At 50.4% G+C, this 12,017-nt stretch overlaps 1 protein-coding gene across 5 annotated transcripts in view; it reads left to right on the top strand.

Moving 5' to 3' along the window:
* Window positions 1–10,163, top strand: part of fndc3ba (fibronectin type III domain containing 3Ba) — a 211,432-nt gene extending 201,269 nt beyond the window's left edge. For 4 of the 5 annotated variants that reach the window (XM_069897577.1, XM_069897580.1, XM_069897579.1 and 1 more), the window contains exons 23-26: window positions 316–537; window positions 2,136–2,302; window positions 3,217–3,344; window positions 8,883–10,163. In XM_069897577.1, the coding sequence (XP_069753678.1) occupies window positions 316–537; window positions 2,136–2,302; window positions 3,217–3,344; window positions 8,883–9,194 (829 nt within the window). In that variant the 3' untranslated portion in view covers window positions 9,195–10,163. The remainder of the gene's footprint in view (window positions 1–315; window positions 538–2,135; window positions 2,303–3,216; window positions 3,345–8,882) is intronic. The other variant, XM_069897581.1, reaches the window with a different exon arrangement.
* The last annotated feature ends 1,854 nt before the right edge of the window (window positions 10,164–12,017 follow it).

Genomic DNA, 12,017 nt, shown 5'->3' with positions numbered 1-12,017 from the left:
TCACCAAGACCCCTCAGGCAGCACCTTCCAAGCCCACCCCCTCCACCCTCCATCCACTGCTGGGTCAAAGTCTGGGACCCCCTTCCCTAACGCTGGGGGTGCCCCACACCTCGAGGACTGTGATGGCTCAAGGAGGCAGCTCCCCACCACCTTCCCAGGGGAGGACGAACGATGGAACACTGGCGCCGCCTGTGAAGCCCACACCCTTTGGGGGAATGGGCTGGTGGGGGTAAAGGTTATGTGCGGTGGGTGAGGCACGGTCTCAGGTAGAGGGTTGCAACTTGAGCCTTGACTGACCTGTCCGTTCTGGTGCAGGATTAAGGTGCAGGCAGTGAATGGGATAGGGGCTGGACCCTTCAGCCTGCCCGTGAAGGCCAGGACACCACCCCTGCCCCCTGCTCCCCCCCGCCTCGAGTGTACTGCTTCCGGGCCCCAGAGCCTCAGACTGCGCTGGGGGGATGGCAGCAGTGCCAAGGCCATGCTGAGCGTGGACGCTGAGACTACCTACACCCTCCAGATGGCAGAGCGGAGTGGCAGGTGAGTATGCCTTCTGGGTGGGTGTGGGGGGTGGTTGGGTGGGGGAGCAGATGATCGACCTATCCCCTCCCCACCAATACCCCCCACCCCGGTACACTTCCAAGTGCCACACTTCACCCACACTTCCTCCCTCACCACCATTTGGGGCCCCAAACAGGCCTTTCAAGGGAGCAACACTTGTGTATCCGCAGAAGTGATCCAGGGCTCCTGGGAGATTGCTTTCCTGAGCACCTTCACTCCATCCACATCAGTGACAGGGACCTTCCAGTGGCCAACTTCAATTCCATGGCCCACTCCCATGGCCCTCATGTATTATCCCAACATGACCTCCAGTAAATTGGTTGAACAGCACTTGATTTTCCATCTGGGATCTTTCCAACCGATGGTATTAACATTGACTTCTCCAGTTTCCGTTAGCCTGCTCTCTGTTCTCTCCCCCTTCCTTTTTCCTCTGTCTTCTTTCCTCTAGCTCTCTAACCGTACAGCTCAGTGCAAAAGGCCTGCTTGCCTTTACCCTATCGACACCCCTCATAATGCGGTATAGCTCGATCCAATCCCCCCCTCCCATTCTTAGATTGTGGGAGCTTGCTGTGTTAAATAAATTCCCAACACTATGCGTCAGTGACTGTGAAGTATTCATGGGACATTCGGAGAATCATAGAACCATAAACCCTAGAACAATACCGCACAGAAACAGGCCCTCAGGCCTTTTGGCCCTTCTAGTCTGTGCTGAACTACTATTCTGCCAAGTTTCAATAACCAGAGGTTCTGAACAGTTTTAGAAAGGATTAATAGTCATCCCTCCCTGCAAGATTGGGGTTGGACTTGTCTGGTTAATTAGTTACAGTCACAAAACTACACCCCATTCAGCCCTCTGGATCCATGCTGACCCATTTCCACTAGTTCTATTTTACCCTCCCCACTTTTGCATCATCTGCTCAAGGATTAAAGGGACAATTTACAGCGGCCAATTATCCCACCATCCAGCGTGAGGTGGGAGGATGTAGCAGACAGCAGCAAAGGTCAGGATTTCTGTTCTTTCCGTCTTTGTTTCTGTGGGAATGGACTGCGAGCTCTAGGTGAAGGCTGGACTCACCATTACTGGTTCCTGTAAATTCTAGCTTGTTGGGAGATGAGATTTTACCTGGTACCAGCAAGCTGAAGAGATAGAGAGGGCCTCGAGTGAGACTCAACATCCTGTTTGCCACTGTAGGCTGCAGTTAGAATATGAACACCAGCTCATTGATCACTGGGCATCCAGGGGCGAAGGGAATAAATGTGGTTCAGCGAAAAGCTGTTATTAGTCCCAGCACAATTGTTCATAATATTGTTCATCGTTCTCACACAATGGTGGAAGGAAGGAAGGTCAACCCACGATCTCTCATATCACAGTCACAGAGCTTGTGAGAAAACACACAAACACATACACAAACACACACGTACACACACACAGATACACACACATACACAAAAACACATATACACACACACATACCAGTCATCCTTGTGGTAAAAGCAGATTGTTGGTTGTGGAGGAAGGATTTGCAATGTTGGTGAGGGACTTTTCTGTTGACGCGTTGTGTACTTTTCCGCCACAGGTTCATTCCAATCTACAGGGGGCCGAGCCACACCTACAAAGTGCAGAGACTGATGGAATCCACATCCTACAGCTTCCGAATCCAGGCGCTGAGTGAGGTTGGAGAGGGACCATTCTCGGACATTTACCTCTTTAACACCATCAAATCCCTGCCTCCTGGTGTCAAAGGTCAGTCGACAGGGAAAAGGCTAGGTCTGCATGTGACCTGAGATTGGGGATGGAGAGCTCGTGTGATGGAGATATCCTGTGGGAGGAAGGGCGGTGAGAGGGGAGGTTGTCCATTGAAGGATTGTCCCAACCCATGGGCCATCCACACAAGACAATCTGAGGACAAATTTCTCTCAAACTCTCTCCTGTCAGTCGAAACCCTGGAAGAGGGAGGGAGGAGCTGGCAGTTCAACTGCAGAAGGAAATGATGAAGGAAAAATTTGTCTCCCACAGCTGGGCTCCTCTCTCACAGCTGCATAAACCTCTCCCGCAGCTGGGTTCCACTCCCACAGCTGGGTACACATCTCCCACAGCTGGATACACATCTCCCACAGCTGGGCTCCTCTCCCACATCTCCCACTGTTGGGCCTCCCTCCTCCCCCATTACTTAGCACCATGCATTGAGTTCAGCGGGCCCCCAGCGGATGTTTCATCATATCCCCAGTCTGTCCCAGAGAACAGAAGGAAAACCCTATCCCCTGACTTGCTGCCTGTCATCTCCCCCCCCCCCCACCCGACCCCTCCCCCAACCCCATCATGTATAATTTAATTTAATTCAGACCTACAGCATGGGAACACCCCTTTCAGCCCACAAGTCCGTGCTGCCAATACACCAATTAACCCACATCCCTGGTCCATTTTGAAAGGTGGGAGGAAACCAGACCCACCCCCCCCCCCCCCACCCACCCTGGGGAAAACCCATGCAGACATGGGGAAAATGTACAAACTCCTTACAGACAATGCAGGATTCAAATCCCGCTCCCGATCGCTGGTGCCGTAACAGTGTCGTACTAACCGCTACGCTAACCCTGCCATATTGAGTGGGAAGTTCCAAAGAAAGGTTCTGACGGGAGCTTTGCACGGTTGGATTCCAGCCCCACGTATCGCTCAGCTAGAGGGAAACACATGTGAGGTCTCGTGGGAAGGAATCCCGCCAATGCGAGGTGACCCCATCGGCTACATCCTCCAGGTCACTGTTGGGAGGGAGCTGGACTACAAGCAGGTCAGTGTTGGGGGGGATGGAGTGGGTGTGGGGTGGGCAAGTGGATGGGATGGGAGTGGGGTGGGACAAAGAGGTGATTGGAGCCATCAATCATGGTGTGACCTCGGAACATCAAAAACCGGAGCAGGAGTCGGCCATCCAGCCTGTTGAGCCTGCTCCACCATTATGGTTAATCAGTCCATGCACAGTACAGGCCCTTCAGCCCACGATGTTGTGCTGACCAATGTAAACCTTTTCCACAATAATCCAACCCTTCCCTACCTCTCACCCATGGTCATATAACAATTACAGTATGGAAGCAAGCCTATCTCAGCCCCTCTCGTCTGTACTGAACTCCACCTACTTATTTCCTGTCCATAACTCTCCAATCCTCTCACATCCATGCATTCATTCAACCTTCACTTAAATGACCCTCCATTTTTCTTAGATCCATCTAAGAAATGTTGAATGTCCCCATTGTACCAGCCTCCACCCACCCCCCCCACCCCGGCATCCACCACTCTCTGTGTAAGAAACCTACCTATGACGTCTCCCCTAAGTTTTCCTCCACTCACCTGAAATGGATGTCCTCTGGTATTTTCTGCTGTCATCCCAGGAAGAAAAGTGCTGGCTGTCCACCCTGTCCAGGCCCCTCATGTTCTCGTACACCTTTATCATCACACCAAAGAGTGTAGCCCTAGCTCGGTAAACCTTGCTTCATAAAAGCATGTTCTCCAATCCAGGCAACATCCTGATAAACTTCCTGCACCTCCCCCTCAATCCACTCTCTCGATAGCTCTCAGAATTTTATAATCTCTCAGCCCCTGACACTCCAGGGAGAACAACCCAAGTTTTCCCAATCCCTCCTTCCTTCCAGCTAAAAGCTCTCTGATCCAAGCAGCTCCTTGGTGAATCTCTCCCATGCAACAGAAGAGCAGAAATAGGCTGTTCAGTCTATCAGGTCTACCCCGACATTTAATCATGACTGATCCATTTTCCCACTCAGCCCCGCTGCCTATAACCTTTGACGTCTTGGCTCATCTCCTGCACATTGCGCAGGTCACGGACACACTGAATTAAGTCAAGAGGTCAGAGAATCATTGAGAAAGCTTCTTGCGTTCTGTGCTGTTGTGTGGAGAGTGTGTATTCGGCTGCAGCCGCACTGGGGAGGAATTCATTGACTTTTGTCTGTTGCTATGATAACGGCACCCATACAAATCCACGGCCAGCATCCAATCCTCAGTGGTAGTAAACAATAATTAGGAGAGCAGAATGTGCTGAATGCTGTCAACAAGTGTACTTTCAGTTCCAGTCAGGGAAGGGGTGAGGGCAGAATTGTCTGTTTACTTGTGTCCAGGTATTGATTGCAACTTGACAGGAAGGGGAGCGTACACATGCCCACATTAGCTGAGCCATAGAACCACAGCACACAAACAGGCCCTTCGGCCCTTCTAATCTGTGCCAAACCATATCTTGCTCAGGCCTGAAATGCTGGTTATATATGTCTTTACCTCCTACTGGTGCTCCAAGACCTGCTGAGACCCTCTGGCATTTCCGTGGTTTTACAAACCATCATTCTGGCTGGTCCCATTGGCCTGCACCCAGTCCATAGCCCCCCATACCCCTCTCATCCACGAACCTGTCCAAATTCTTCTTAAATGTTAAAATTGAGCCCACATTCACCACTTCAGGTGGCAGCTCGTTCCACACCCCCACCACTCTCTGTGTGAAGAAGTTCCCCTTAAACACTTTACCTTTTCACTCTTAACCCACGTCCTCTAGTTCTTGTCTCAGCGAAACTCAGTGGAAAAGCCTGTTTGCATTTCTCTATCGCTAGAACCATAGAAGCCTCATCTGTAGTAATGATAACGTTTATCAAGCCCATCAAGTCTGCTCCACCATTGACTATCCCCTTCAACCCCATTCTCCAGCCTTCTCCCCGTAACCCTTGACTCCCTTCCTGATCAAGGACGCGCCTTCTTCTTTCTTCTTTGGCTTGGCTTCGCGGACGAAGATTTATGGAGGGGGTAAATGTCCACGTCAGCTGCAGGCTCGTTTGTGGCTGACAAGTCCGATGCGGGACAGGCAGACACGCCTACTTCTCCCTTAAATATCCCCCGAGAGTTCACAGAAACCTCGAAAGAGATTCAAATCTGATTGGGATCACTGTATGTATCACCAGCATTTACAGAAGGACCTCGGGTATTTCATTGGACCAATGAATCAGTCTCATTGTCTGGTCCTAACACCCTGGTTGTGTGACTGTGAGCAACAGCATTGATGGTCAAAACAATCACATCACCTCATCTTCTTTAAGACCTGCTGTGACGCATGTTAACAAGGAGCCTGTGATTAAGGTCAATCTCATTTGATATATTAGCTCTAACTATATAAACCATAGTGAGAAAATACAATCAGTATCAAGAAATATACAGAGGTGTCATTAATATTCATGTCGAAACAGAAAAAGGGCAATGAGACAAACACAGACCAGTTCAACACAGGAACTGTGTCTCTGCCACGTTAAACTAATCCCATCTGCCTGCACATGATCCATATCCCTCCATTCCCAGCCTGTTCCTGGGTCTCGAAATGCCTCTTAAATGCTCCACCATCGTCTCAGGCAGCCTGCTTCAAGCACCTACCATTTTGCTTCACCAATCCTATAACCATATATACAGCACAGAACAGGCCAGTTTGGCCCTACTAGTCCATGCTGGAACAAATTCCCACCCTCCTCGTCCCACTGACCAGCACCTGGTCCATACCCCTCCAGTCCTCTCCCCTCCATGTAATTATCTAGTCTTTCCTTAAATGTAAATAACGTCCCTGCTTCAACCACCTCCACCGGAAACTTATTCCACACCCTAACCGACCTTTGCGTGAAGAAATTTCCCCTCCTGTTACCCTTATAATTTTCCCCCTGCAATCTCAAACCATGGCCTCTGGTTTGAATATCCCCCACTCTTAATTGAAAAAGCCTATCCACGTTGACTCTCTCTGTCCCTTTTAAAATCTTGGACACCTCCATCAAATCCCCCCTCAATCTTCTACGCTCCAGAGGAAAAAATCCCCAGGCTGCTCAACCTTTCTCTGTAACCCTGACATCCTGTCAACATTCTCGTGAACCTTCTCTTTCCCCCTCCCACCTTAAATGAATCCCCCTGACTATTTGAAATGTCTGCCCTGGGATAAAGTCTGCGCCCTAGATGCTTCTATTGGGTCTCCCCAGGCCTCGATACTCCAGAGAAACAATTCAACTTCTCCTTCCATCAAACACTTTCTCGCCCAGGCAACATCCTGGAGAATCTCTTCTGCACCCTCTCCAAAGCCGAACCAGAGTTGTACACAGCTGCAACGTGACCTCCCAATTGATGGAGGCAATTGTGCCAGATGCCTTTTGACCACTCCATCTACATGTGTGACTATTTTCATTTGTGCCCAAGATCCCTCTGACCGTTCATGCTACCACGGTCCCTGCCTTTTGCTGTATGACATTTGACCTCTCAGAGTGAACCCCTCTCACTGATGCAGATTAAACTGCCTGCCATTTAATCCACTGCTACATCCTTTAACAACCTCCTTCACAATCCATAGCTCCAATTTTTGTGTCTTCTTCAAATTTACTAATTGGCGCGTCGACATTTTCATCCAAATCATTCATGTATTATCTCCAACAACAGAGGTCCCAGCACTGATCCCTGCAGGATTCCACTGAGTCAGAGAAACACCCGACCGCCACTGCCCTCTACTTTCTAGGACTGAGCTCATTTTAAATATGACTATAAGATACAGGAACAGAAGTAGGCTATTTGGCCCGTCGAGTCTGCCCTGCCATTCCATCATGAGCTGATCCATTGCCCCACTCCCCGGCCGCCTCCCCAGAACCTTTGATGCCCTGACCATTCAGAAACCTGTCAATCTCTGCCTGAAATATCTCCAATGACTTGACTGCTCGTAGCAGCAAATTCCAGAGGTTCCCCACCCTCTGGCTAAAGAAATTCCTCCACATCTCTGTTTTAAATGGGCGCCCTTCAGTCCTGAAATTGTACCTTTTTGTCCTATAATGGGAAACAAATTTTCCACATCTACTCTGTCCAGGTCTTTCAACATTAAAAATACGTCTATGAGATTCCCCCCCCCCCCTCATTCTTCTGAACTCCAAAGAGTACAGTCCAAGAACCGTTAAACGTTCCTCATATGTTAATCCCTTCCAATCTCCCAAATCACTGTGAATCCTGTGTTTTAATTCTTTTGGCTAAGTCCAGTAAGAGGGATATTGTCAAACACGTACTCTCTGTCACCTCTGCATAGACCACAAGGTCAGGAAGCATGACCTCCCCTGCACAAACTTGAACACCTATAAATTAAATTAAATTCGATGTACAGCACGGTAACGGGCCCTTCCAGCCCACAAGCCTGTGGCACATAAATGTACCAACCAACCTACTGCAAACCCCAGTATATTTTGAACAATGGGAGGAAACCGGAGCCCCCGGGGAAAACCCACGCAGACACGGGGAGAACGTATAAACTCCTCACAGACAGCACAGGATTCGAACTCCGGTCCTGATCATTAGTGCTGGGACAGCGTTGCGCTAACCGATAATTTGGTGAATGATCCCGATAAAACAATGGAACAAATTCTGGCTGCACTCCAGTCCTCTGGGACCTCACCTATGTCTAGTGAGGATACAACGACATTTGTCGAGGCCGCAGAGATCTCCATCTTGTTTCTCTCAATGAATCGGGACCAATCCTATCAGAAGTAAAACACAAAATACTGCAGAAACTCAGCAGGTCAATCGGTGTCCTTTATGTAGCAAAGATAAAGATACAGAACCAACGTGGTATGAGCAAAATCTAAGCAGGTGCCTACTTTAGGATTGATAGCATTATTACTGGGGAGAGAGTGGGGCAGTGGGATTAGTTTGGGGTCTGATACAGGGCTGTGAGGGAGAGAGGGGCAGTGGGATTAGTTTGGGGTCTGATACAGGGCTGTGAGGGAGAGAGGGGCAGTGGGATTAGTTTGGGGTCTGATACAGGGCTGTGAGGGAGAGAGGGGCAGTGGGATTAGTTTGGGGTCTGATACAGGGCTGTGAGGGAGAGAGGGGCAGTGGGATTAGTTTGGGGTCTGATACAGGGCTGTGAGGGAGAGAGGGGCAGTGGGATTAGTTTGGGGTCTGATACAGGGCTGTGAGGGAGAGAGGGGCAGTGGGATTAGTTTGGGGTCTGATACAGGGCTGTGAGGGAGAGAGGGGCAGTGGGATTAGTTTGGGGTCTGATACAGGGCTGTGAGGGAGAGAGGGGCAGTGGGATTAGTTTGGGGTCTGATACAGGGCTGTGAGGGAGAGAGGGGCAGAGGGATTAGTTTGGGGTCTGATACAGGGCTGTGAGGGAGAGAAGGGCAGTGGGATTAGTTTGGGGTCTGATACAGGGCTGTGAGGGAGAGTGGGGCAGTGGGATTAGTTTCCTGAAGCTCTTGGACAGAGTACAATGTCCCTCTGGAAGGTAACCTGTCCATTAATGACCCGAGGGATTTGACCGCTTCCCCAACAGGTGTACAAGGGGGAGGACACGACGTTCCAGATCTCAGGCCTCCAGACCAACACGGACTACCGGTTCCGAGTCTGCTGCTGTCGTCACTGTCGTGATCTGAAGCAGGAGCTGAGCGGTCCCTACAGCCCGTCCGCCATCTTCACACTGAGGAGGAAGGAGACCCCTCCCTCCGGCGAACTGCGGACAGTGGAATCAGCCAAAGCGCGCAGCGTTCTAGCCAGTGATGAGCAGTTTGCCGCCCTCATCCTGGCCGGATTTGCTGGTTTATCCATCTTCATCGCCTTTATATTACAATATTTCATCGTGAAGTGACCAATCAACAAACAGGAAAGGCACACTCATAATTCTTGAGGTATAAACTAATGCCAGCACAACTCATTTAACTATTTCCTTCGTTGACCTTGCTATTAATCATCTTTTTACTTTTAATTATTTTTAATTGATTTTGTGTTTTAATTCCCTTGTACTCCAGTGCCCCCAGTCGAAGCGCCAAGTTTTTCTCTCTCCAGACGCTCTTCAGGGGTGGGGTGAGGCCAAACAAATCACGCTGCCTCCTTCCGCACTTTCCCCAGCAGAAAACCCCTTCGTTGCCCCCGCCCTCCCCTCCCTCCGCCAGGTGACGACCCCCCACCCCCGCACACCCTTCTTCGAGGTTGGGGGGAAATGCACTGCTCCATGAGCAGGGTCTAACTGGTCAAACCCGCAGTCTCTGCCTCTCGTGGTTTTTACATTTTTATACATATAATAGATATATATATATATGAATATATATAGATATATATTTTTAAGTAAAATTTTCCCACTGAGAGGCGATAGCGGGCAAGCCTTGACCCCCTTGTACAAGGCGGGGGTGACTGGTATGGTTGGAGCCCATTTATTCACCATTCCCAAAGTGTGGGAGGCCAGTTAACAGTGGATTCTGGATGAGAGACCATGGCCTCACTGACTCTCTCCTTGGTCTCTGGACGTGCAATTCTACCTGGCTCAAGGGATTACTGTTATCACTCCCCGGTCCCGGTTTTGGTTCCCTGACAGTGGCGGTGAGGCTTCGGGGTGTATTTACAAGAGGCTTGTCTCTTCTCTCTGACCTCTCACTCAAGTCTGCAGGGGCTGGAACCTGGGCCACACCCACTCTGCTGGAGGAACTCAGTGGGTCGAGCAGGGGGGGGGAAGAACAATCGAACTTTCGGGCTGGAACTCTTCATCAGGGCTGGGTGAGGGGGGTTTGATTCCAGATTTCTTGTGAACCTGGCCACCTTCAATCCCAGATCCTGGAGCCCCTCTCTGGGTGGGGTTAGGGGGTGGGGTTAGGGGGGTGGGGTGGGGGAGCTGCCATGGTGGTTCCAGCTGCCGTTCAATTGGCAGCTGCACCTCAGTTGAAATGGCCCATGGCCTCTCAAGAACCAACAGCCTGAAGGTAGTGGAGGGACTCGGCAGGTCAGGCAGCATCCATAGATGATTCAGGCCTGAGCCCTTAGTCCTTCTACTCCCGATGGCTGCTGTGTGACTTGCTCAGTTCCACCAGCACTTTTGTTTGTTGCTCTAGTTCTCGGACCTCTGCAGACTCCTCACTTACCTCCGTTGGGGAACCTGGTGCTGCTTACATCTCAAGACCTCTGTGTGCAGTCCTTCAATCTCTGGGCAGTCAACGCTAACTCTCCCTTCCCTCAGGAGATCCAGCTGCCATATTCAACACTGCCATAAAATGGGGAGTGGATGGTGGACTCTATCGCCCCGCCCCAACACTGCCAACCAGTCTCCCTACCCCCTCCATTCTGCGCTCTCCCTTTCCCCAATTCCGGGCTGCCTTGGGGGTCATTTCATCCCTTGCACCTTACTCAAGCGGTACGATCCACAAGGAACTCCCGACCCAGCCCCCCCAGCCCAGGTTGGGTGGCCGGGGACAACTGAGAGATGCTGCAGATGATTGCTCTGGGATCTGGGGTGGGGGGAGGAGGGTGAAGGGAGCAGTGGTAAGAGGTTGAGCCAGCAGGGCCTAATCTCTACTTACTGTGTCCATCCCTGATTCCTGTTATTCCTCTCCTGGGCAACCAGCTTCTGGTACTGACCCCTCTTGCCGCATACACGGCAACACACTGAAGTACCTTCATAATACTTGTGTTAAGCTCTGTGTAATTAAAAAGCTGCTATCAAAGAGGTGTTGATCCCTGTAAAAAACCCCTGTTATACACACCACATGTGAGCTTGTGAACCAGTAGTGTCAGCTCTTTGGTTTTAGTTACTGAGTGGAATTGAAGAAATCAGCACAGGCATCCATTTTAGAACTAGGCAGCCATTTTGGAAGGAGCTATCCCAACATGCATTTGGCATTGCGCTAAACGTATCAGCCCCTCATTGGTGGTGACACTTTGGATGGAGTCTGTCGATTCCACGAGCTACCAGTTACAGTCCCACAAGAGAACAGACCAAAAGGCTAATCTTTGTTGCACTTTAGCTCGTTTTTGCTCTTTCTGCATAGAAACTAGATAAGAGTTGCTTCCTGGGTCTCTTCAGAAGAGCTGGGTAAGATCTTCCCCTTCTTCCTGAGGGCCAGAGAAAGGTCTGCGGTTTAAATCCAGAAACTCAGCCATGGGTTCCCTCCCGACTCCGCTGGGAAAGGCAACCAAGAGTCTCTGAGGTGGGAGTTGAACCCATGACTTGCTGAAGAACTGGCCCTCAAACTAAACTCATTGAGCAATGGCCAGCCGATGTGCACGGAATCCCATAGAGCACCTGGTGGTCCACTTCAACGGCAGAACCAGTGACCGACACTCTAAAACAACCATCCAGGATGGTAACAGCTGAGGTGTCATGCCCAGGAATGGGCCTTTCATCCCATCAGTCCCTGCTGACCATTGATAGGTCACTGGTTCTCTCTACGTGGGATTGTGGCAGGAGATACAGTTGGACTTTAACATTTGAGGCCATGTTCAGCACACCATTATGCTGGGATGCGAGCTTAAGTGCAAGGAAGGCTATCCTCGATAAAACCATCCTTAAGATGGCTGTCCTCTTTAATGGCCATCCTTACGTCCAACATGGTGAGGACCAACTCTTGGTGCATCTCAGTTTAGTTCCTGAACATTTGGCTGCTACTTATCTCAGCCAGAGGGCCACAAAATGGTCTGGGGAAGG

The sequence above is a fragment of the Narcine bancroftii genome, chromosome 9 (assembly GCF_036971445.1).
Source record: "Narcine bancroftii isolate sNarBan1 chromosome 9, sNarBan1.hap1, whole genome shotgun sequence".
In the NCBI taxonomy this organism is placed as follows: Eukaryota; Metazoa; Chordata; class Chondrichthyes; order Torpediniformes; family Narcinidae; genus Narcine; species Narcine bancroftii.
This window is presented reverse-complemented; position numbering and strand designations above follow the sequence as displayed.